The sequence below is a fragment of the Barbus barbus genome (genome assembly GCF_936440315.1).
Source record: "Barbus barbus genome assembly, chromosome: 33".
Taxonomy (NCBI): domain Eukaryota; kingdom Metazoa; phylum Chordata; class Actinopteri; order Cypriniformes; family Cyprinidae; genus Barbus; species Barbus barbus.
In genome coordinates, this window is record NC_136761.1 from 7,138,178 (window position 1) to 7,165,562 (window position 27,385).

A 27,385-nucleotide genomic window follows, 5' to 3' on the forward strand; every position below is an offset into this window, starting at 1 on the left:
GATAAACCACGCCCCTCCTGAGAGCTTTGACAGTGCGTGCGAAGGAAAAACCGCGTGAGTTAACAAACAGAAATGGCGAGGAGGTGCGTTTTAGGTTGTAGTTCTCCCGAAACCCTTTTCCCAATCCCCAAAATACCCTGGTTGCGGTCACGATGGCTCGGTTTTTTGCACTTCGAGGAAGGTGGGATATCAGAGAGGTCGCGGTTGTGCTCGCAGCACTTCACGCGCGAATGCTTCAAGAATTGGACACAACACGAAATGGGTTTTGTGAAATATCTGTCATTAACAGATACGGCTGTCCCATCAGTCTACACCGTTGGTTCCTCACAAAGTTTGAAGGTAAGTGAAACCACGCTTCTTCAGCTGTTAAACATAACACATGGCCGCCAGCAGAAATTCTATAAATGAACCCTTTCATGCATTAATTCTTAAATCACAAAGTAATATTTATTTTTAAACAACTGAAAATCATGCCACTTTTGTACATATATTTTATTGTGAGAGTTACATATCTATCCACTGTAGTGAACACCATGCATCAAATGTAGGCTATAAATCAATAGAACTTAATATGTGGTCTTAAAAAACATTTACTCTGAGAAAATGGTATGAATTCACATAAGAACATTAAATAACAACAAGCTATGTAACGACAGCAAAGAAAAGTGAACACAAAAGCACTTTGACTAGTGCTGAGACTCAAGGATTTATATCATGAACATACAAATGATTGAACATCAGAAGGCATGTTGAAGAATACAGTACAGCTTATGGAAATGTATAATCAATCAATCAGTGTTTCAGCTTCAGAAGTCTCAAGAAAGACAGTCCCCTTAGGAATAATTCATACTCGGGTTCATTCAAAAGTTGGCAGTCCTGTACAATGATATATTTTTGCATTGCACCCATGTCATACTGTGATGCAATTCTTGTTATACAGCCCCTAACAAGAGATGTGGCATGTCAGTGTGATGCACCATATCTGAAGAGCGTGTCGATCCAAACAATAACACACAAGCTGAAAAGACGGAGTAAAGGTAAAGTTATAGTCTACTATCTATGTTTATCTTAAAGGGGTGGTTGACACTTTTTTTTCTAGGCTTGATTGTGTTTATGGGGTACAGTGTAACGTGTTAATGCTTCGTTTTTTTTAAAAACGCATTATTTTTCACACAATTCTCTGTCCATTCTCTTATAAACGCTCTGATGATTTCCTGATTTTATGAAGCCTTTCCCTCAGAAATACGCAATGGGCTCAGATTGGTTAGCTGGGCCAGTGTGTTGTGATTGGCTCAAACGCCTAGTGCAGTCCAGAAACATCACGGCCCTCACCTCAGTGGTGCTCGGTTAAGGCTAGAAGGTTAAGGCTAGAAGGGATACGTATGGTGCTACTGGGCATGTGCACATCAATACGGTGTTATTTTTGTCACAATGTATAACAATAATTACTTTTTCTCGCTTTCCTTCGGTTTTAAATAACTTGTAAAAGCTCCGCGCGTGTTTTACTTTCACTTTCAAATTAGCGGCAATTCGGCATCAAGCAGTTGCTTGTTTTTAGTTTGTTTGAATTTTCCCACTTTCCTTTGCTTAAATAGCTTGTAAAAGCACCGTGCGCATTTTACTTTCACTTTTGAATTAGCGGCAATTCGGCATCAATTGCTTGAATTCAATCCTTGAATTCAATTCAAGCAACAACAACAAAATAGCTACAACGTATAACTTAACAAAACGAATAAAAATACACCATGCTATATACCTAATATAAAATAACTTATAAATTTGAAATAGGTATACAAAAGAAACACCTAATTATAACGAAGAACGTTTATTAGCAAAACGATTAAGGAAGTTTGGAGGACTGCATACACCTTGATGTAAAATAATGGGGAAAAAATCACAGTGTTTAAATTTAAAAATCAGCAAATACCGTGGATCCAAATAAATGAGAAACGAATGTTAAAAAATCCAATATCATCTTCGATAAATAGCAGGTCAGCAGGCTTATCAAAATCCAAATATTTTTAAAACAGGCGCTTTTACATTTAGTTTTGAAACTCTTCCGCCATCGTCTTGTCTTTTTCACCTCACTCTTGTCAGTCAGCTCGACTCTCTCTCCTCAGGTGATAAATGAAATCTGATCTGTGATGCGCGACTGTCATTCATTCGGTGTGATGCATTGAGCAGCCGCGTTCAGTTTTAATTGTAGTGTCTGTTCTCTAACTGGACTAAATTATTTTTATTACTATATATAAAAAAATCTAAATGACTGTGAGGGCAAGTGGCGTAACCGGTGTTGCGGCTTAACACCGGTATCACTGCCAGCACCGTCTATCGCAGCAAGCCTATCCACAACCGTGGCGCTCCGGCGTTATATTGTAAAGAATGGCTGTATGTTTTTTTTTGTTTTGTTATTGTCTCATACTTTGATACATTGTTATTTGTAAATGCTACTGCTTATGTTAACTTCTAATATACGGTTTTATCCTGATTAAAGCTTTAATACAGCAGAATACATGAATGCGGTGTAGTATTTTTGAAACAGCAAGAAGTGTTTTCCAGCAAGTATTGCTCGCTACCATGGCAACCGCGTGTGCGTCCATGTTCAACGCTTCTTGTGTGAAAAAAATCTCTGTCTAGACAAAGTATACGTGTGGAACACAGTTCATTGATAGAGCTGATCTGAATCGGGTGCGAGAGAGCGATGCGGAGCAGGGGGACGTGAGGAACGGGATTAAGAAGCACTGATTTAGAACATTGATTTTGAAACTTGTGAATCCATTAGAATCGTTAGAAGACCGAATCGCGATTCATGTATGAATATAATTTTTCGTGCACCCCTAGTTTTGACGGCAAGGCAACAACTCTTCTTCTCTAAAGCAGTGCAACATGGCCTTGCCCCCTTTGTTGCATGTTCCTGGGGGCAGGTTTAATGTAATTTTCAAGGTTTGTGATGTCACCAGTATTCTCGTAGCGAAGGGCTATATTATAAACCTGATAAATAATTGACCTTATTTTTGAGTCTTTGACTTTGAGTCTCTTGCTCATCAAGGCTGTATTCATTTCAAAAATACTGAAAAAACTGTGATATAGTGAAATATTATTGCAATTTCTAATATTGGTTTCCTATTTTAATACCTATACTTTAAAATAGCATTTATTCCTGTGATCAAAGCTGAATTTCAGCATCATTACTCCAGTCTTCAGTGTCCCATGATCCTTCAGAAATCATAATAATATGCTGATTTATTATCAGTGTTCAAACTGTTCTGCTGATCAATATTTTTCTGGAACCTGTGAATCTTTTTTCTTTGATTCTTTGATTAATAAAAAGTTTAAAAGAACAGCATTTATTCAAAAGAGAAATATTTTCTAACAATAGAAGTCTTTACTATCTATTTTATCCATTTAACACATCCTTGCTGAATAAAGTTTATTTAACTTTCTTTGAACTTTTTTAAAGTAGTATTAAAGTAATAAAAATGTCTGACCCCAAACTTTTGAATGGTTTATATTGTAACAAAATCTCTATTTTGACTAAAGCTGTTCTTTTTAACTTTTTATTTTTTTTAAATATCACAGGTCCCAAAAAATACAGTATAATAAATAAAATAAAAAAGCAGTACAACTGTTTCCAACATTGATTATAAATCAGCGTATTATAATGACTCCTAAAGGATCATGTGACTCTGAAAATACTGCTTTGCTTCACAGGAATTAATTACATTTTAAAGTATATTAAAATACAAAACATTTATTTTAAATTGCAATATTTCACAATATTATTTTGTGAAATAATATTCAGTATTTTTTATCAAATAGATACAGCCTTGATGAGCATAAGAAACTTCTTTAAAAAACTTTATTGATCCAAACTGCAGTGTATTGTACAGTAAACATGTTTTCTCTTTAACCTAAAATGTACATCATTTAGTTACATCAAGGATCAAATCAAATATAAATAACACATTAAAGTTAAAAGTTACACACTTCTTGTGTGCATGCTGTACAGGTCTGGTATAAAGAATGCTTTTGCTCAGGTGCCCGAAGTGTCCGCCCAATAGAGAAGTTTTGCTCAGCAAGAAAAAGAATGAGAGGGAACATTGCTCCCACGGGTCCTTAAATTTGATACAACTAAACTGAAGAGTTTAAGGCCTTATACCATTTAATGTATTTAAAACTGTCTAAGAAATAATTTTTCAAATTGCCTTAAATAGATTTTTAAGAATTCTGCAGATACCTTGTAAATAGTAAAACAAAACTCTTTCCTTGATATTCGCTGATATTTGTGTATTCAAAATGTTTTTGACATTTATAGTCTTTATTTTATTTGGGCTAGTTAAATTAATTTTCGGGCTGCCAAGATCTGAGGAGTACCTGCCTGAAGGGCTACCAGGGATTTAGAAATTTTGCGAGCCCTGGAACGACATGAGGGTGAGTAATTAATGACATAATTTTCATTTTGGGGTGAACAAACCCTTTAAACTGACAATTTTAAAAGACAATATCTCTGTTTGCATTGAACTTTTAGTGTCGTAAATTTGCAGATATGGTTTATGCTCAAACAGCAACATTACACACTAACTAACGTTAAAAAAGTGAAATCACAATCAGCCACCCCTTTAATTACATTAGCTGGGAATGGTTTTCTTGTGTTGTTTCATGGGTTTGATTGTCATATGCGTGTTAAATTTTAGCGATTCAAGTGAAGCCTTTTGGACACTCTGTTGGCATCTCTTGTTCCGAGAGCGTTGGCACAAGTCTTGAACCTCCGTGTTTCAGATCAACACCAATTAAAAGGCAACAAATTGAAGACACCACAATCAATGACAGCTCAACATGCACCTCAAAGCAATTGTCAAATGTCACCTATGAGTCTGATACCACTCAAGAAGGCAGTGAAAAGTAAGTCTCGTTTTACATATGTATACACAGGGTAGATGTCAGGGCTTCTAGGGGAGGTCGGAGATTATCAAAAAAGATCCCTCATTAGACTTGGCAAGCTATTATCTGTTTGTCCAGGGTTTACCAACCGCTCTACAAAGCCAGGAAATACATGGTATATGAAGACAATTTGCTACAGCTATTTCAGAAATGTCCAACATTGTACCAAACCTGTGCAGTTGACACATTTGTAAATGGGACATTTGTATCTATCGCACAGGTGATGATGAATGTAGCACTGACAAATTGGTACAAACACTTTTTTTTTTATCATTTATTTGATGTTGTCCATAAAGATTTTATTGTTTAAATTTTGCATAGGTCTGTTCACACTGCCTCCACAAAACACAGTGGAACAGCCAGCCATTCATCTGAAATACACCAGCTGGAAATCTGCATTTGTCGGCGGCAGTAGCCTTCAGTGGAGCATCTTGCATACAGATCCACAAGGTTTGTCTGTTGTTAAAATGATCTATAAATGGGAATTTTTAAAGTTATTTCTGCTAATTTTATGTGATATCTTCCATCTCCTGTCAGCTCTCTGTCTGGAATGTATTTGTCCCAGGACATTTTTTAATCATCAAAAGGTCTTTATCCAGCCAACAGACTTGTGCCACTGGAGGTCTGAACAAAATACAATGTTGGAGAGGGCAAAGGCATTCTGGAAATGCTGTTGTCTTGGATGGTGACATGAGAGCTGATTCAACAGGTTTGTGAATTTTGCGTGAAAAATAATGACTTTCAGTTTCATTTAGTCATACAAACCAAAATGTATGCATTCTGAAATGTCTGCAAACATTGGATTAAAATGTTGTACAATGTGACAATCTTGCTTAAAGGGATAGTTCATTAGAGAGTATTCTTACCCTCCATAGACAGCAACACAACAGAAATGATCCCAGACCCAGAAACTTAGCATGGACCTCGATTAAAATAGTCCATGTGACATCAGTGGTTCAACCGTAAATAACAACTATAATTCTTCTCCTCCTCATCCCGTTTGCTGCGGCATATCTTACTCTGTAGTGTTGCTAATTTACTCTAATATAAATGTTGTGTAATGTAATAACACACAATGTATTTCAAATGTTTAAATTTTTAATTATGGTTTTGCAGTCATACAGTTTTAACTATCTTCAGTCCTACTCTGCTGTGTCATTTATAGCCTGGTTAATAACATGACACTTATTCTGCACTTTTATCACAAACCTACCTAACTAACCTCCTACAACCAAAGTCTCTTTAAGGCAAGTCATGTCACTCGCAGCCATCTTTGAAACGCCTCTCGGGCATGCAAGTGCAGCTCCTATCTCTTTGAATTGGGAAACATCAAATTCTTCAAAACTGGTCGACAAGCTTACGATTAAATTTCATATTTGAAGTCACCAATGAAATCTGATAACAATTGCATCATAAATGTTGTGTATTTTGCTCAAACAACGTTATAAAATGCTTATTTCTCAGGCGAGACCAGCCAGTGCGCATGCGCAGTCCTAGGTGCAGCTGCAGTGATGCGCTGACTTTATCGATTAACGATTGGCTCTTTTGCTCAGAAGGTGGGGCTTCGTTCGATAGAGCGGCCATATTTTCACCTCCGTGAAGTTGGTACCCCATAAAAATAAATAATCACTAAAACTATGTCATTCGTTTGTGCTACGTTTGTACTGATTTGTGCCGCAAAAACGAGCGTTTGTGCTGGTTCGGTGTTCGAGATATTAAACATTCTTTTTTTGACCGTGTGACGTCACTCTCCACCCCATGCCGTCCAAATCGCTCCAAACCAGCGCAGTTCGTTTGTGCTGGGTTTGTGCCGTTAAAACAAACACGGTATCTATTTTCCTTCCTTAGATATAACAAAATATTTTTGGGAGCTGTGACGTCACTCTCCACCCCAGTTCGTCTAAATCGCACAAAACTGGTGTCATTCATTTGTGCTGATTTGTGCTGTTGAAATGAACGTCAAATATATTTCCCCTTCTTAGAAATAACAAAAACAATTATGGGCAGTGACGTCACTCTCCACGAACTGCGCTGGTTTGGAGCGATTTGGACGGCATGGGGTGGAGAGTGATGTCACACGGTCAAAAAAAGAATGTTTAATATCTCGAACACCGAACCAGCACAGACCAGCACAAACAAATGGCATAGTTTTGGTGATTATTTATTTTTATGGGGTGCCAACTTCACGGAGGTCATATTTTCCCCTTTCAAAACTTATATGAGTGACACGTCTTGGGTATTCTAGTCTTTGCTACAACCAGGGTGCGATTTGTGGAAAAACCAGAGAGTGGGATGTTTTGAAACGTTTTTATTCATCAAATAAGCCCAAAAAACCGCAACCCACGACCAGGGATTTTTTTCCCGCAACTTTACGAAAAAAAGAAGCCCAAAGTCGCATATAATACGCAGACTTGGCAACTGTGCCTCACACCCACTGCTGTCACTGACGGGAGTCTGGTGAAGGGTGCCGATGATAATTAGGGGGAGGCAGACCTTCTCTCAACTGATTAAGGTATACTGCTGAACATACTGACAAGCTGGACTTAAAGCATTGTGTAACGCCTATTTGAGATATTACTTACCTGGTCATACTTATTTGGAGAGTTAATTATTCAAGTCAACATTCAAAGTGATAAAGAATTGCTAAAATGAGAGGCTTAATCTCTCTAGAACTAAAACATAGGAATGGTTATTATTTCCAGATTTTCTTAACACATTTTTGTGAATTTTCACAATCTTTTTTTATTGTGGCTCACAGGTGTGATGTGCTTATGGAGGAATCACAGCAGTGAAAGGAAACACTGGGGCTGTGAGAGGATCCTCTTGGACCAGAGCGGCTTTAGCAGGATCCTCTGGGAGCAGGGAGGTTGAGAGAGGAGCTCTGGGACTGAAGCAGCTTTGAACACCAGCTCTGGCTGAGGCTACGACCGCAAACACTGGGATGACCTTGACTGGAACTTCTTTGCTGTTCTGTCCCATCATGAGAGGAACCTTTGTATTGGACAGGACGGCTGTCAGTCATGTCAGAAACCTCTTCTGGGGGTGCAACAGCAGCAGGAACCTTCAGGCCGGGACAAGAAGCTCTGGAAAGGTACCCTGTGGAGTGACTTCTGTGGTGCCTGTGACTCTGACCTCAGCAGGTTTTGGAGCAGCAGCATTTAGGGCAGCATTCACATTGTTTTCTGAAGCGGCCCTGATTTCTTTGCGACCCATTTGCCTGTGGCAGGAACCTTTGGATCAGATACAACTGAGGCCTGCCAGCCCCACAAGACGCTAAAGCTGGAGAGATGGAGCTGTCCTCCAGACACAAGACTGACCATCTTCGCACAACCTACAGGACCTGAAACACAATTAGAAATTATACAAATTACACACAAATACTAAATAAGGTATAAAAATACATCTTGACATCTGTGTAGTGTATATGGATTGACTATATAACAGTTGCTGCAGGAATTCTGATCAAACCAAAAAGACAAACAAACAAATAATTTTAGCTTGTCTTAGACTTAACTTGAACCAGTCATGGGAGAGCATCTCCTCCAGATGAACCCTCTGCTCCGGGTCGCTCTTTAGGCAACCAGGAATAAAACGGCAGCATTCTATGCAGAAAAATGAGAGAAATTTCTGATTATTTCCTTCAACTTCACACATGCTTTCGAAACTGAGAGATTCCTGCATTATCCATAAGGCCATTATTTATAAAGCTGCTGTTTTCTCTGTTTTGCATGATTAACACGTGTCACGTGGTTATTTACATGTGAACACGAGGGGGCGGGATCACATTAGAAATAATGAGTTAGACTGGACAGACTGAACATCGTGTCGGTTTCATACTGATTACTTTATCACAGAACGTTTGTTTTCGACAACACTTACTTCAGTTGAAAGCAGACACTTTAGGCTTTCTATAGATATAACTCTCATGTTTCTGTGTTGAGTATTTGCTGAGTTACACTTAATTTTAGTGACGCGTTACTATAAATATATCGCGGAGAAGAAGACAGACAGCGCACCCTGTTTGTTTTCTTTTTTCCCCAAAACCACAAAGTTTTGTTGTAATCGTGAGTGTACTCAAAAAATAGTAGACACTTAACAGTTTCGATTGATGTATAACACTTATTTGTGTGACCAAAATCAACAGAGCATTTTTAGTGTCTTTTGTACTTATCTTAAAAAAACCGAGTTCGTATCGCCGGCGAAGGGTTAAGAATGGCAATTGTTGTTCTTTGTTGTAATGACTTTCTTACATCTGAGAAGCCGGGCTTGATGCAGACTATTATATCGCTCCTGTATGGATAACGGTTGGTTATCATGGTAAACGGCAGCCTTGATTGGCCATGACTATCAAAGTCTCCTCTAGAGGAACTGGACTGGTATGGTCAGGTTAGAAGAAAGATTGCTTTTATGATGGTCAGATGGAAGTAGTTTCTCAAATAAGGGTTTAGCTCGCTCTGTCTATTGAAATATCTGTACTCTGTTGTACATGAATCTAAGATCTTGTAAATGAAATGACAGAGAGAGCAGAGCCTACTTACAAGGCTGAGGTATGGACTATCATACAATTACATGAACTTCAACTTTAATTTTACTGTCAGGTGGGTAATTATATTTAGAGTACCTGACCTTTAAAAATGAGATGACTGACCCTGGTGAATTACACAAAGGCTGTCTCTATTCTGGGGGATATCGATGTTGCTAGGCAGAGAAGCATGTCAGACTCAGGCTGCAGTTTTGCACGATATTTGCTTTTCAGGTAGGAGAGGGAGGGGAATGCACTTTCACAAAGATTGGTTGTGGCAAAAGGCAAAATGCTCATCGTGGCCTTTATTGCCAGTTGAGGGAAGTTTCTGGCAGGATCCAGAACTGGACGAGAGGGGTTGTCTCGTATATGTTTCTCTATGTACTGTCAGTGCTTAAATCAATCAGTTGATCTTGCTCTGTCACTGTCAAATTTGATCCATCCGATGCATTGTCTTTAAATGGAAACTATCCATGTCTTGTCCTTTCGCTAGGACTCAGCTTCAGAAAAGTACTTTCCAAACTTCCCCTCGAGTGCCTCTAATTGAATCTGTTACTTGAGGCGAAAGCGCTGCAGAATCACCCAGGTCATCCACAGATGGAAACATGGAACAAATTCCCTCCTTGACTCGTTCTCTCCATCTTTTCATTTTCTTCCGTAAACCATCTATCTTGTCTTAAAGCTGAATGGCATGTGCATTGTGGCCCTGCATAGATGAGCCATGTATTGTCACTGAACTTTGCAGCCAGCTCTGTGCAATGTTTAAGTAAAAACATGTGAATAGATGCGCAGAACTCAAACACACGCGACAATCCTGATCCACGAGAAAGCCAACGCACCTCAGAATGATCGAGCAGCATCCTTGTGTGTTGTTCTCCCGCTGCAGCACACAGAGAAGCGAGCAGGCGCGTTTGCAAAGCACTCCTCTTAATAAAATTAGCAGCTGCAAAGCTTCATTTCCATCTGCAAAGCGTACAAATGCCAAAAGCTGCGCATCCTTTGAGACATCTGTAGCCTCATCCAGCTGTAATGCAAAGGCCTCTAGCTTCAGTTTTTTCATCAGTGTTGGGGGTAACGAATTACAAGTAATGCGAGTTACGTAATCAGATTACTTTTTTCAAGTAACATTACTTTTTACTTCTTCAAAAAAGTAACGCCAGTTACTTTGTTTTCCCATTTATTTACTGGCAAGTCTCCTGTCCGCATATTGGGAGAAATCGGAAGTACAGAGGCGTTGTGTGTGAACATGTTACTGTAGTTCTAGACTAAATGTGAATGTGCATTAATTCATCCCAGTCACAAAAAACAAAACAAATTTAGTATTAATCAAAATGAATTAAATTCATTCAGAACTCAGAATATGACACAAACCTGCAATAATTAAAACCATTGTCTTTGCTGCTGACCTTTGATGATCCAGTTCAACCATACTAATAAGCAAAAATGACTTTAGATAAACTAACAATTGTGCTTCATTGTTTTTTTTTATTGCTGAAGAGTGTTGAACCTTCTTCTCCTGCGTTCTACTGTACAGATGTGAATTTACTTTTCCTTCAGCCTGAGGTTTATTCATTACACTTTTTGGTCTGAAAGGGCTTTTACATTTGCTAGAAGTAGAACTTGAATTAAAAACAATCAAGCCCTGCTCATATTTAAAAAGTAACGCAAAAGTAACAACACTACGTTCCATAAAAAGTAACTAAGTAGCGCAATTATGTAACGCATTACTTTTAAAAGTAACTTTCCCCAACACTGGTCGTCATTCCCAAACATTGTTTTGCACATCAGCAGGCAATATTAGACAATCTGCTATTTGCTGCTTTTTTACACCGAGCAATTCTAAGAGCCACCTGATATGCTTCTTTCAAATCAAGCTCACCAACTTGAACTGATTTCCTCATTATTGTCTGTTGTCCTTTGAAAGACTTGAGGCTAGCCTGGAAGTATTCCAGTGGTTTGCATCAGTGTCCTGCTCCTCCTCCTCTGCTGCACCTGCTCACCCTGAGCTTTGGTGGATTTGTGGAGGGAGAGAAGTGGTTGTTTTCTCACAGCCACATGAGGGCGCAAGACATCGCTTTCATCATGAAAATTAATGTTTCTCAACTTCAGAAAATACCTACTTTACAGGCTGGTTCTTTGGCCCAAAACATCCTGCGAAATATACTTGAATTAAATTTTTCCCTAACGTTAAAATAATACAAAATATTAAATTCAGTCTGGATTTTGAGGGGGCATTTCCTGCTGTTCCTCATAACCATAGGACTAAATGGTCATCTGCGTCACAGAAAAGGCCTAAATAATTACAAGGGGATGCTGGCAATAAAGTTTACACCATATAGCACCATTTAGACAGTTTGTTTACTGTACAGAACCAAACAATTTCAGCAGATTAATTTGTATTTCTAAGCAGCACCATCGACAGAACTGAACTGGATGTGAACAGCTGGGCACTGGTTTATAAGGTGCCTTCGTTCTTGAAACTATTGTCACTCTGGCAAAGTTCATGGTCGATCATCAATCGTGTTTATAAGAGCAGCTAATGTTTTTAAACGAGTTTGTGTTCTCATCCGCACCAGCTGTGAGTTGTCTCTGAATAGATTATTAATCTATGTGCCATGTGATATTATTATAACCCTTTTTATTTAGTACATCACCTGAAGGGAAATCAACCACACAGTGTAAACGTGGGACATAGATCTAATTATAGAACCTGAATTCGAGTTCAGCACTGGATAAAACGCTCCTATTTGCCATTCATTTCTCATTTAGTACCACATTATATGATCAGCATAACAGTGAAAAGTTTAGCTGTATGAAGTTAACAAAACCAGATTATTCATGTTATCCAGCAGGATGTTTCAGGTCATTTATTACTACTAATAAGATTGTAAAATCCTACCAAAAAATCTAAATGAGGAGGAGATGATTTAATAGAGAATTTCATTGTTTATTATTAGAAGAAACATAAAATACAACATATTCACTACTGGTCAAAAGTCTGGAATTATGATTTTTAGAAGTATTTTGCTCTCTATTTTGCATTTATTTAATCAATAAGACAATCAAAGCAGTAATATTGTGAAATATTATAAAATGTAAATTATTCCTGTGACGGAAAAGCTGAATTTTCAGCATCATTACTGAAAACTGTTGTGTTGCTTAATATTTTTGTGGAAAGCATTATAATTAAAAGGTTGGGGTAAATAAGAAAACTAATTAATTCTTTAAGCAAGGATGCATTACACTGATAAAAAGTGACAATAGGGACATTTATAATATTACAATACATTTCTATTTAAAATGAATGCTAGAGAATCAAAAACATTAAGCAGCACAACTGTGTCCGATATTGATAAGTAATGTTTCTTGAGCAGCAAATCAGCATATTATTATGATTTCTGAAGCATCATGTGACAACAATTATGCTGAAAATATTTGTATCAGGAATAAATTACATTTCAGAATATAGGCTATTCAAATAAAACAATATTAGTGTTTTTACTGTATTTTTGATCAAATTGCCAAGCATAATTGACCCTTTCAAAAAAAACAAAAAAAAAGACCGGCAATCTAAACGGACCCTTATTTGATAAATGACATATGACAGTTAGTTTTGTGTGATTCCTCACAAGATAATATTGTAAACTGTATGCATACTGCATTTTGGACATAATTAGGCCTGTATGAGACAGGAGCTAGGGTGTCTTCAAGTGTTGCTTTACTACTAATGGACTACTAGTTGACCTCTACAGCCAACTACCGCACCATGTGTCAAATCACTCAAACCCAACTCAAAACAGTTGCTATTGTTGTGAGATCAAGTGGAAGGGTTTATGCTAATTCATGTAGTCAAGTCTTCTATTCCACAAATCTATATTGGCAAAATAGTGTGCCATTACGCAAAGATACACTGAGATTACTGCGAATACAGCACCCATAATCAAAGTCTCTAACAGAATACGAGCCGTTCTTTTCCAGTCAGGAGAGGAGCCAATGCAGCTCACTGGACGTCCAGCCGGGCGGCTCTCCCACATTCTGCGGCAGTGACTCAGCATTGGCATGAGGATAAACTCGGCTCTCCGCTTGGACAGCGTCAAAGTGTCTATGCCAGCGGTGTGACCAGCATCACTGATACGCCAGGCAGTTGTGCGGCGTGCACTCTTCCTGCTCCTCCAGCTCGGGGCACGGCGTGCCGCTGTTGGCGGGTTTGAGCAGGATGTAACGGGTACGATGGCGCAGGCCGCCCCGAGAGCACGGCCTTAGACACAGGCCCCAGGACGACCACATCGACACCTCGCAGTCCAGCGGCGTTTCTGCAACACATACAATAGTCATGAGGGGATTGCTAGCCAAAAAAGCTGTCTGGAAGCAATCTGTCAAAAGATTATGTTTATGTGCATGTTTATGCTTGGTCAATTAACGAAAAACAGACCACTGGAGTACTTGGACTGTAAGGCCGAGTGGCTCAGATATCCCAAATAATTGAACAAATGTGTATTTTTTAGTAGGTTAGTGGGTCATTTTAGAATTTAGAGTATACAGTTCATGTCCATTGATAATTATATTTTAAAATAAAATATATTAATATTTTATCCATTAAGAGAATTTATACTACAATCGAACTCATTGCTCCCGGTTTTTCAGTTTTGAATGGAGTTTAAAATAATAAATAAAAATGTTAAAGTCTATTGTATCTGTTTTACATTTATTTCTAGTCTAAACCTTAGAAAGAGTTGAGATTTCGTTTTCTTTCAAATATTTCATTTTACTCATGTTGAAATATTTATGGGGAATGCCCTTTTCATTTTTTTCTACATTTTATCTCAAATGACCTGTTGTCAAGGAGTATATTAATTGCCTGTCAACTATAGTTATGGTTTGCAATATTTTTTATGATTGTAATTTAAATAAATATTCAAATTTGAGGTTAATCTAAGATAGCAACTAGCAGATAAGTTACACTTATAAAATATATAAACTAAAACCAATAGATGAAAGCATATTGTTTATATATATATTTTTAAATGCATCTATATTTAATGTACTCTAAATTATAGAATGACTCCTTTGCATTCAGTTTGAAAGTCCAAATTTATGTGTGATACTAGCAACGTGTCCTGGAAATTGTAGTAATAAATGCAAAGAACTGCAAGTTAGTGGAACAACACATGCTTAAATTTTTGTGGAAGCAATAAAAAGTGTTTACCACATGTGGTGTGCATTAGGGTTCATCAAGTACCAACTGTTTACTTTCCTCAAAAAAACAGTGCAACGTGTGAAATCGTGCACAATGCCAAAGAAACCAAGAAGCATGTAACACTGCTTTTTTGGATTTACCAGCCAAATGAAAATTGAGGATTACGATCAAGAGAGAATGCTTTGCGATTGAATGAGTAAAACATGTATGCAGATCCTACCTGAGAATCTGTTGGGTTTGTTTGTGTCAGGCAGGATGTGATTAGACACTCGGTTCTGTTGACGGACGTGTGTGCGGCCCTGTCGCTTCACCCAAATGGTGGCCAGAGGCGGGAGTTCGGTTAGCCGAGGGTAATAGAAGGAATTTGCCGGGTGGTTTGGCTTCTGAGAGGTGATCTGAATGAGAATAAAACAGATATTGATGCAGCAGAGTGGTGATTTGCATCTGCCAAAATGTAAGACATTGATTTCTAAATGTAAAATATATGAAATTCATATGTAAACCATTTCCTGAATCAGGACTCCCATGGTCATGGAAAACCTGTAAATGTCTGGGAAATTATAAAATTATAATTCATCATTTACTTTACTTTTGGAAACCCATGTTATTACTTAAAACACAAAGTTAGTTCTTTATAGCGGAATGTCCAACCTACAATGACTTTGGCTGAATAATGACTTTTCTTCCTTATCATATGGACCGCTTGTATTATGTTTATATGATGCTTTTTTTGTCTATTTTGTGCTTGACAGCTCCTGGTCCCCCATCCTCTATCATTATATGGAAGAGAGCAGTGTGAACATTCTTCAGAATTTCTCCTTTTGTGTTCCATATTGACTTGAAAGAACACGAGGGTGAGTAAAACATTTATTTTTGGGTAAACTATCCTTTTAAAAGTCATGGAAATGTCTATAGTGAATACACTGGTAACACTTTAGATTAGGGAACCTTATCCAGTCACCATGAACAAAAGGTAAAGCCATGAAAATGCATTGGTCAAAATGCCAGAACCTTCTATAATCATATAAATTTAAGTGAACAAGCAACATTTGAATGGGTCTCTCACTGTGGATAATGTACTCTCTAATTAAAAGGTTTAGAGTCTGTAAGATATTTGTAATATATACTTTTCTATTTTAATCTCTTTTAGAATGTAATTTATTCCTGTGAGCATGGCTGAATTTTCAGTCTTCAGTCACATGATCATTATAATATGCTAAACACAAAAAATGTCTTGACAATCACTTGTGATCAATTTATTGTGTCCTTGCTGAATAAAATTAATCATTAATTTCTTCTTTTTAAAAAAAAATCTTACAAACCCCAAACCTGTATAGCTGAATCATGGGAAGCGTATCTTACCATGGTGATATTTTCTGGGGGTGTTGTTGGAAAGTTTGGTGAGGAGAAAGTGAAGCCGCTATCTGTGCCAGCATCAAATGGGTGCAAGTCAAAGGTCACTTCCTGTTTCCATTGCCCACCCTCACACAGGTTCAGACTATGCACCCCCACAAACCAGTCAGGACTAGGGATCACTTTCACTATCAGAGACAGCTGTGAGAGAAAACACAACATGATCAGTCACACACACACAGACCTCATCAACGCTGATTTACCCAATGGCAATGAACTTGCTTTTTCCAGCATGCTCTGCTAACATAATTGGCTTCATAATTCACATCTGTAACTTTTCTTTGTTGCCATTTCCAGTTTTTCCCACTCCTTCCTGTGTATGTTAGGTTAGACCATCTGGTTTTTTTTCTCTAAATTGTGATGAACGTTTCCTTTTTGACTATGACCTCATTCAGGAAGAGCCCTTGGGTCAGAGCAGGATGAGGGAACAGCCACACCACACAGTCGCAGAGAGAAACGAGCCATGGAGCGACATCACCTATTTTAGGACCAGCACAAGCCTGATATTCAGCCAAAGATGATTCATCAGACATACAATAAATCCTAACAGATCCTGTCTGCTTGAGTTCACATAAAACCTCCCTACAAAAAAAGAAATCACGTGTTCAAATTTTATGAACAAAATGTAAGTGCAAACACAGCTAGTGTGTTCTGGATAGTAGCTTACTAGCCCAGGTCAAAAGGGAGCTTTAGGGCTTTTCACACTTTGATTGAATGAATCATTTATATACCATGTGGGGTTATTCCCTCCCTTAATTAGTTAACCCTGGGTTATAATTTACCAAGGGTTAAAATTTATTCCTGTTTATTTATAAACTGATGTTTCACAATATATATTCCTAAACCCAAGCTTAACATTCATATTTGCGGTGTCAGTGAGATTGATTAGACTAAACGCATGCAGTGCTGGAACTGTTTAAATAAAGACTCCAGTGTTGTATATCCTTGTATTATCTTTTTCAGACTGTACTATCAAGTTTTTCCCGAATGGTCTATTCAGACTATAAAGGTGAGAATAAAACAGTCTCTTCACTGCATTTCTCACACTGTGTGTCACCATTTGAATTTTTTCCCTCAAATGCAGAAATAACTGTTCGTTGTCTCGGTCACTGTCCAAAGCATGTGAATATGAGACACGTTTGGCTGTCGGTTATTAAGCATGCAACTCTCACTCGCTCAGAAAAAAATGGTGCTATATAGCACTAAAAGTGGTTCTTGGCTCGTAATCATAGGGGAACTACTTTTGGTAGTTATATACAGCACCTTTGTCAAATGGTACCATGTATATAACTATAAGAGGTGCCATATTGCATTGTATTTCTTCAACAAAAATGGTGCTAAACAGCACCAACAGAGGTTATTTGGCTCGTAAAGAACCTTAACAGGTTCTTTGTACGGCAGTGGTGCTATATAGCCCCTCAGTCATGCCAAAGAACCGCTGAAGAACCACTGAAACACCAAGATTTGGTACTATACAGCACCAAAAGTGATTATGATTACGAGCCAAAGAACCACTTTTAGTGCTATATAGCACCATTTGTTTTTTGTGTATCGTTACCTGGGTTTAAAAGCAGGGTTTACAGCAGCAATAACCCTGGGTTAAATGGTGTCAAAAGCCCTTTAAAAACCTAAACTGTTTTTCTCAGACAGTATTCAGATTAAATGTAGAGAAAATGAGATTTTATGAAATGTCCTGCTTATTAGTTTTGTCTCTTTCCAAACATTAAAAGCCGAACAGATATATTTGTAGTCTGCACTTTGCCTCCATATTTGGTACCTTCTGTCAACATCCAGTCTACAGCTGACTTTTCTCCAGACTGGATTTACTCTTGTCTCTCCCTCACATCTCTCCTACGTCTCTTCTCATTCTGTGGCTTTTCCAGGAATACCTCCTGCTATATAAATTTCTCTGGCGTGAGGCGAGCGGTGCCTCATCCCTCTGCTGTCTGTTCCGGCCCTGTGCTAATAGAACTCAATCTCTCTTCAGGGCACAAAGTCACACTAACACATAATTGCCAAACCAATGCCCTGATTTGCCAGAATAGTGTGTCAGGAAAAATAATACACAACTCATATATTCCTCTGTCTGTCTGCATGCACAGCTGGAACGTACTGTGGTTTCTTGCATGGCTCACTCTTTGTAGAAATCCACATCGCTGCTGCTGTCTGGATCTTATTAAATGCAAAAGAACCTTGATTTTGGGCAGCGTTTTGCTGTCTCTGATTTACTTATTTTCCTGTTGATTTGAGGATGTTGGCCATGCATTTGCGGGAATCTGAAATTTGACCGTGTCTGCAGTGTGTTTAATTAAGATCTCTAAAAAACAATGTCAGCTGTAGCCCAACAGTATATTTAGGTAGTTTCTTGGAAAATGACAGAAGGATGATAAATGCTGCTTTCACAGGCAGTATACAGAGGTAAGAAGGCATCAAGGCAGGTTTAATGCAGTGTTTGTGTAACATCTTGTCTACTGAGACGCCTTTAAACCCACAATCCTGTGGTAAAAATGTTATTTAGGAGATAAACAAGAAATAGACTGAAACTTTACATTTTCTAACGAACACACGAGTTGTGCAGTGTTTTTATTACATTGCTAATGCGGTTTCTACAGTTTTCTGATTTTAAACCATGTCAAAAAAGCATTTTCAGTTGCTTTTGGGTCAACTTAAAAAGCAAGTGTTAATGCTTTACTTAAAATGACAAGTTTAGTTAAGTTAGCTAAGTTGGATATTTAAGTTATCGCATTAGAAGTAACAAGTAATCAGATTACTTTAAGTAACTAGTAAAGTGACGCATTACATTTTAATTTAGAAGGAAATATCCGAGTTACTTTTTCAAATAAGTAACGCCAGTTACTTTGTTTCCCATGTATTGACTGACAGCTCTCGTGTTGCCATGTTGTGAAAAATCAGGAGTTTCAATGGATGTTAAAGGTTCTTCCTGGGACCATCAATGCATGTCCACAACGCAAAGGCGTCATGTGAACATGATGTTACTGTAGTTCTAGACTAAATATTAACATGCATTAACGCATCTCACCTGCACAAAAACAGATTCAGTATTCATCAAAATCAATCAAAACAGTCAAATGCAAACTCAGAACATTATACAAACCTGCAAAAATATAATTTATGTATTTAATCCCATTTTATTAACTAGTGTTTGCTACTGACCTTCGATGATCCACATTTGTGTTTCAGTTTTGTTATTTCTAAATAGTGTTGAACTTCTCCTGCGTTATATTCATGCAATTTGTTTGACTTGCATCCTCTACAGACATGAATTCACATTTCCTTCAGTCTTATCCGTATTCATTTCACTTCTGTTGTGAAAGCGCTTTTACATTTGTAAAAAGTTTTTTATATTAAAAACAAACAAGCAAGCCCCGCATATATTTAAAAAGTAACTCAAAAATAATGTAACGCATTACTTTCCATAAAAAGTAATTAGTTACTTTTTTAGGGAGTAACGCAATATTGTAATGCATTACATTTAAAAGTAACTTTCCCCAACACTGGTTATAACAAACTGCAGCAGCATTTTTATATTGCTTCTTCAGTGTACATTTATGGGATTTTTAAGTCTGATCATTTAGTAAAGTTCATTTCTCATCAGTAAACCACATAACTTGAGACATAATTCATGTCTGTGGCACAAAGGTGCAGAACAACTTACTCACCAGTGTTTAATACTATAAATGTTTAATTCTAAGGCCTAAGCAATCAGACCATCAATAATAAGTGAACAGACGCTCACACACACACATACACAGCCAAATTAAACCTCACAGTCTCATCCCAAGGCCACATTCATACTCCCAGTCGTACCTCACTGCCATGCGGATCTAAAAACAGCAGCGCCACAGCAGACATCCCGCCATGCTGTGGTTAAGTACCAGCAGGAGTGAATGCCAGGCGCATCTGAGGGTAGTTGCCGTTTTTAATAGGTCTCCTTTGCATTCCAGACTTTGGCAAAAAATATATGTAGGTCACCAGCAGCACCAGCGCTGCCTTTAGACCCTATAACCAACTGACTTGTGGCTAAAAGGAAAATAAATATTCCAGAAACTGAGAAGGTTCCAGCCTCTCCCTATCTGCAGATCTGGTGGGTGCAGGAAACACAGCACAGGAGCCGGAAGGGAGGGAGTGAGGGTTGTGGTCTGGAGGTCCTGGGACTCTGGATGTGGTTTTGGAGACTGGTGAAGTCTCTCTTTGTGCAATATATCAGTATATTGTATCATTAAAGCAATACTTTCTGAATGCATGTTATAATTCATTTGTGCACATATGCTTCATTTTTTTAAACAAATGTTTACCTCCTGGAGTGTCAATTCTTCAGCAGTTAGGAAGGTGTGTTGTTTGATAGCAATCTTTCATTTGAAAGCCATGTTTCTAGCATCTGTAAAACTGCGTTTTTCCATCTCAAAAACATATCTAAATTGCGACCTATGCTCTCAACGTCAAATGCAGAAATATTAATTAATGCGTTTATGACCTCAAGGTTAGACTATTGTAATGCTTTACTGGGTGGTTGTTCTGCACGCTTGATCAACAAACTACAGTTGGTCCAAAATGCAGCAGCTAGAGTCCTTAATAGAACCAGGAAGTATGACCATATTAGCCCGGTTCTGTCAACACTGCATTGGCTCCCCATCAAACATTTTAAAATCTTGTTAATTACTTATGAAACCCTGAATGGCTTAGCTCCTCAGTACCTGGGCGAGCTCTTATCACATTATAGTCCTCCACGTCCGCTGCGTTCTCAAAACTCTGGCCATTTGATAATAGCTAGAATATCAAAATCTACTGCGGGCGGCAGATCATTTTCCTATTTAGCACCCAAACCCTACCTAATACTGTTCGGGAGGCAGACACACTCTGTCATTTAAATCTAGATTAAAGACACATTTCTTTAACCTGGCTTACACATAACACACTAATACACGTCTATTATTCAAATCCATTAAAGGATTGTTAGGCTGCATTAATTAGACAACCATATTTGTCTGTTTCTATTCTGTTTCTCAGTCCGTGTCCGGATCAGATGGTGGATCGGCACCAGGAGATGATGTATGTGGCCCTGATCGTCGGCGGAGGCCGGACACCTGGATGAGCCTCGGGGACATATCCCCAGTGAAGACCTCAACTTAAAATACAATAAAACTTCAAATAAAACAAATAACTAAAAATATAATAAAATACCGAACTACATAATACTACTAATAAATAAACAATAATATCCTGTCCAGAGGAGAACTGGCCCCCCGCCTGAGCCTGGTTTCTCCGAAGGTTTATTTCTCTATTCTGTCACAGAGGGAGCTTTGGTTCCTTGCCACTCTCACCTCGGCTTGCTCAGTTGGGGACACTTAATTTCTAGCGATTATCGTCAATTTGATTTCACAGATACTATTTAAACTAAACTGAGATAGACAATGACATCACTGAATTCAATAATGAAATGCCTTTAACTGAAAATTGAATGTTTAATCTTATTATTATACATTACTGACACTCTATCCTCCAATTTGATACTGTTCAGTGCTTTGACGCTTAAAAGCGCTAAATAAAGGTGACTTGACTTGAAACATGTCCCACATCAATCATACTTTATTTTAAGGTCCAATTCTCACTTCTTAATGGTGAGTAAGGTAGTTGTCAAGTTTAGGTATGAGGTAGGATTTAAGGAACTAAAATATGGTCATAAAACATGCATAATAAGGTGTGCTTTATAAGTACTAAAAAGCAGCCAATATGCTAGTAATCTGCATGCTAGTTAATAGAGAGAACTGGTCCTTAAAATAAAGTGTTAACTCCATTACTTTCGGATGTACGTCACAATACATTCGAAAAGATTAATCGCTACTTCCGTTTTGCCATGAATTCTTCTATGAAATGGACCCTTCGGAGGAAAAAGCTTACCATGGCCTAGTCTTTATTCAGGTCGTTTTATGCTCTATTAATTTGATGACTTTACCGTTGTGCAATGAAAATGTCTGAAACTAAACAGTCCAAACCGAGGAATGGGAAATGTCTTTGGGGAATTTCCCTTCTTACTTGCCATCCAGAAAATCATTATTTCTAAAGAACTGTTTTCATTTCAATTCCAATGTAAAGTCAGCATATCATTGACGAGCAGATTTACCTACTTTTCTACTGGATAAAGGAAACCAATCTTTAGTTATACTGATACGGTTTTACTCTATCATCTAAGATCTTTCATTAATGCATGAATTGGCATACCCAATGGGGTTTTTTAGGCCAAAACCTAGAAACGAGTAAGCATTTTAGTGCACCTAGTTCAATCATCCTGAAATCAATAGGTTTTTTTAATGGGTTTTCGGTTAAATATCTGAAATAAGGTCTGTGGTTAACACAAGCTCAAGTTATTTTCATGTTTTATTCTATTCTATTGTATTCTATGCTTTTACTTGCCTTGAAAAAGTCTGTTGCTAACCCTAGAGAAAAAATACTCTTAAATGTATATGAAATACATTTTTTCATGCCAAGTATACTACAAATACATTTACATATTTATGTACTTAAAAACACCCTGCAATTGTATTTTTGGTATAGTAAACTTGAAGTCTGCTTTTGTACTTTAGTTGGACCCCAGCACTACTTCTGCACAATTAAAGATATCCTGAAGTATATTTGATTGTGCTAAAGTGGAACTACACTTTAAATATCTTGGATTTAAAGACCAATATTATTCAACGGTCATACAATCCTCATCAATAGTGATATTAAAACACATTTTAGGCTTAATATTAAGAAATGTGCATTGTGCACAAGTAGTAGCCTACTCTAAATTATTTATTACATTTTTATACCAATAAGTCTCAAGTGATATGTCAGTAAATATGTTAGATTTGAACTAGACTTAGTATAAAATAAAATGTAGGTTGTTGGGGACATTAAATGCCTTTTTTCATCAATTTCACAGCCTCATTGTGTGATGCTCTCGCATAGTATTCCAACTCAAACCTTTTCCTTGAAAGACCAGAGAGTTTTTTGGAAGTTTACTTGGTGTTTTTGAAGTCTTGCGACCGTGGTGTAGTTGATTGTGTTGAGGGTTCAAAATTCATAAAAGTCGTGTTTATTGGTGAAGATTATCTTGATGAACAAAGAGTGTAAAAACAAACTAGAGCTTATTTTCTGCAATAATCCAACAGCCAATAGAAAAATCTTTTTTTTCTAAAGGTGATGCTGACTTCTGGGTTTGCCTACAAAAATACATCATCACTGCAGCAGTCTACTTGGGAATAAAACAATGGGCCGTTTTGTTTAGTGGCTATGTTCATCTTACCAGCGGGGTTCTGGGCGTCAGGAGCAGCTCTGTGGAGCTGTGGCCGATGCCTGAGGGGATCCCGGCTGTGCGGTACATGGACCCCACCTCTCGCCTCTTCCTCGCCTCCTTCGCATCCTTCACCAGATCCACTGTGAGTCCCTGCTCAGCAAAGCTCTTCATGCCATCGCTCGCCAGTGCACCCTCCTGCCACAGCCGGTACTGCTCATTATGGGTCACGGCTGCACAGAAGTAAAAGCAGCCAATGAGTGAAGGCTAAACTCGGGAAGGGAAAACATTTAAACTGCTCATGTTTTCAGGCCTCGTGATTTCTCGGGCAGGTTCTGCACTGGCCTGTTGAACATTACTACCACTCCATGAATTTTTATTGCTCATCAGATTTCACAAATACAGCTCTGCCACCTTCTGTGTGTTCTACACACCTCGAGCTGTGGTACAGAAGCCCCAAATGCCAAGAGAATAAACACCTAAAAACGAAATCTTCAGTAAGAAAAACCAGACCTACTAGTGTGCACCTAAAGTTCAGGGGTGACAGACTGTTATGCAATATATTAAAGTAGACTTTCATGTGTTAAGGTTTTAGGTAAATTTACATTTTAATTTTGGGTTCTGTGTCAATGAATTGTCGTGTCAGAGCCGCTTTGCCTTTGTCATGAAAACTCAGCACATTATATTTTCAGTTAATTGCAATTAAAAAAAAAAAAGTAGTAGTTAAATATGTGCACAGAAAAAAGACCAATCACAGTTAAGTATACAAACAGACATCAAGACCACAATCACGAACTGTTATGCAAACTCACTGTCACATGGCTTTTTAAATGCTAAACATCCATGCCAACCAAAGGGAGCTTTTCAAACTTAAATCTTACATTAAGTAATAAATTGGTGAAACACTGTTTTCAGGTTCCTTTTGCTTTGCATCTACCTTTCTGTGATTCGTAGCAAAAACTATCATCTCTGTCCATAACTGAATACATATTCAAGCACATTATAACCGCAGTCATATTTACTGTTGCTCAGTGAAATTTCATGGGTGAAATCCATTCAGTTTGATAGTAATCTGTGCAGTTGGCTTACAGATTTTTGCTCAGATTCACAGCACTGACCAACAGAAAGTTGCTCAGTTTGAAAGTGAGCGAACTGTGCTTCATCTATCGCTACACTATTGACAATAGACAATGGACCTTTTTGACAACATTTGCCAATATGATCATACCTTATGACTAAACTACTTTTCCAAAAGTGACATTCTATTCTTTAATAGGAATCTGTTCAACAGCTCTCATAAACCAGAATGACATGTGTAACCAGACTACAGTTACATTTTCAGATTTTTACATTTTCTTGCCCGTGTAAAACTTGCCAGCTTGATATGAGAGATTGTAAGAAGCAGTTATGGGTGTTGCTACACCATTGCGAAGGTGGTTTGATTGGTTACTAGAATGTTGCTATAAAGTTTCCCAACACCGAGTCTCACTGTAGGTACAAGCAGAAGCAATACTGATGCTTGCCTCAATTTCTTTGACAACTTTATTTAGCAAATTTTTGATGAATTGCTTTTGTTCACTTTTTTAAGTTGCTTTGGATAGAAGTGTCTGGTAAATGCATAAATGTAACTAGTCTGTAAAGTGCCTCTGTGCTGAAAGAGCTGCATAGGGGGCCATTCACAGTTTTTGTGTTCAAAAATGCAACAGAACATAAAAAAATCTAGAGATGCTACAAAGATGAGCAATGCAAGCTTAATGGTAAAACACATCCATCTAGTGCGTTTAAACAGAAAAACCATAGAAACAGCGTAATGGATAAAAACTGTTCTGTGAACTTTATCTAATGAAAAACCGCAAGGTCTAGAAACTTCTTTTAACTTGAGCAGTGTTTTTCCGTGTGCAAGAGACGCTGCAAAAGACTCAAGGTCAAACACGTCCATCTAAAAAAAAAAATCATCTATAATCTACTTCTGTGTTCCCACAGAAAACAGCATGTTTGGAACGACATAAGGATAAGTTCACTTCCAGAATAAAAATTTCCTGATCATTTACTCACCCCCATGTCATCCAAGATGTTCATGTCTTTCTTTCTTCAGGCGAAAAGAAAGTAAGGTTTTTGAGTAAAACATTCCAGGATTTTTCTCCAGTGGGAGCCAACGGGTTGAAGGTCCAAATTGCTGTTTCAGTGTAGCTTCAAAGGGCTTCAAACATTGGTTGAGTAAATTATCAAAGAAATGTTTATTCTGGAAATGAACTAATCCTTTAAATACAGACAGAATTTGTGTTTCAATACAAAACGTGCCTAGTTTGATAATTCACTTATTAGCTCTTGATATCACAACAGAGGTTTGAAAGAGGAAGGAGCTAAGATGATGTTTCTGAAATGATTTCAGCTTCTCTTAAACGTCCCACTGTGTTCTTCATAACTACAAACCATTTTGGTCTGGCAGACCCGAAGCTGGGAGCGAGAGTGCAGGAGAATGAGAGAAAAAGAAAAGTGAGAATGACAGGAAGGCAGGCAGCATGTTTGGCACGCTGACACGTCTAGTCTCTCCATGCTACACGTCTGGCCCAAATGTGGACAGAAAAACTGAAGAGACCTGACCTCAATCAGCTAAACCACAAACCGCAACCGTCTCCAGTGCTTTTATCTCTCTATCTCCGTCTTTCCCCTAATAGTCTCATCCTTCATATGTGGAGTTCATATGTACGGCACAACCTTTTGATTACATACAAAAATGTGCGGTTTCTGAACATAATTGCGATACAACAGTGATAAATGGATAAAGAGAGGGCCGGAAAGCCATCCAGGAGGCAGGAGAAACCGCACAGACATCATCTCAGCGCTCCAAATCCACAGCCTGAACTTTGAGGGTCTCTGGGTTGTAAATGTTTTGGCTGAGGCCGTCCACGTCTGCTGCTCGCGTGCGGTGGCATGTGATGGCTGGTATATCGGTGACACCCAAAAAGCACGTCCTCAGAAAAAGCCAGCACACAGTGATCGCATTAAAGTCGATGGCCGCTGCATGCGTTGTGTATTTATGGAAGGACTATTAAAGGACAGGGCAAACCTGCAGGGCAGCCCATGTCATCTGGCAACGGCTATTACTCCTCAACCTCAACCTTCTGCTTTCCTCATTAGACTGCCCCGCTCCCGTGGTGTGGCAGGTATTGCGTGTATGTTTGGAGGGTTGTCGGGGCAAATCTCACGGTTAACAGGCCAGCTGTGAGTACTTAGCGTCCTGACATATGGTGAGGAAATTTAAACAATCTCATCTCTAACACACGTGGAGCCATCGCCGGCGGTCAGTGCTGGGAAGTAACTAGTTACATGTAACTAAATTACGTAATTTAATTACAAAATAAATGTAACCGTAATCAGTTACAGAGAAAAAATGTGTAATTAAATTGCAGTTACTTATAAAAATGTTAACGATTACAAAGGGGGTTGCATCTGAATTATTTTCACACACACCCAAATACAGACTTAATTGATTTCTTTCATAAATTGCAGTGATTGCTCTCTAAAATATACCAATGTTTGCTCTCTAAACCAATGTTTCAGGAGTTTAAGACACAGAATAGGATTCATGCTTATTCAATAACTGTTTTATTTAATATATTTAAGTACTGAGTAATATTAATTAACTACATGTGCTTACTATATGCTTAGGGTTACTTGCATGTAATTAGGCATCATTTATTGTTATTATAATAGTAAGTACATGTAACATGCAAAAGGACACCTTAAAATAAAGTGTTACACCGGTGTTTCCTGTCATATCTATGCAAAAGTTTGATTTCAAAAACAGCATCATAGCTACTAAACTAATTCTTATGGTTTTAAATCTATATAACCTCAGAATGATCTCAAAGCAATTTTAATGTTAAATGCATTAAAATGTAATTATTATAATCTTAATTCAAGTGAAGAAGGATTTTGAAAGTCTGACAGTGATCAGTGTTGATACTGTAAGGTTAACCCTTCCTGGTTTTACGTGTTTTAAAATGATTAACAG

General features: G+C 38.0%; 2 protein-coding genes across 8 annotated transcripts in view; one reads left to right on the plus strand and one right to left on the minus strand.

Annotated features, from left to right (window-relative positions):
* Positions 1-17,012, plus strand: LOC306853294 (uncharacterized protein). 7 transcript variants are annotated; one of them, XR_013782721.1, is made up of 8 exons: positions 13-339; positions 941-1,037; positions 4,695-4,902; positions 5,293-5,391; positions 5,479-5,650; positions 7,700-8,330; positions 15,413-15,514; positions 16,469-17,012. XR_013782721.1 is itself a non-coding variant. In XM_079390596.1 (5 exons), the coding sequence occupies exons 1-4, from the start codon at positions 73-75 to the stop codon at positions 5,354-5,356; spliced, it is 666 nt and encodes a 221-aa protein (XP_079246722.1). In that variant the 5' UTR covers positions 1-72; the 3' UTR covers positions 5,357-5,391; positions 5,479-5,594. The 7 variants fall into 7 exon arrangements, 2 of the variants coding, with proteins under 2 accessions (XP_079246722.1, XP_079246723.1); XR_013782722.1 differs by having other exon boundaries at positions 5,541-5,650; XR_013782720.1 differs by lacking the exons at positions 15,413-15,514; positions 16,469-17,012 and having other exon boundaries at positions 1-339; positions 5,263-5,391; positions 5,541-5,650; positions 7,700-8,551.
* The window catches only part of LOC306853290 (spondin-2-like), a 21,551-nt gene continuing 6,558 nt past the window's right edge, over positions 12,393-27,385 (minus strand). Inside the window, exons 3-6 of the mRNA XM_079390588.1 lie at positions 23,380-23,600; positions 16,023-16,214; positions 14,881-15,055; positions 12,393-13,776 (exon numbers count right to left, since the gene is read on the minus strand). Coding sequence (XP_079246714.1) covers positions 13,589-13,776; positions 14,881-15,055; positions 16,023-16,214; positions 23,380-23,600 — 776 coding nt within the window. The 3' untranslated portion in view covers positions 12,393-13,588. The remainder of the gene's footprint in view (positions 13,777-14,880; positions 15,056-16,022; positions 16,215-23,379; positions 23,601-27,385) is intronic.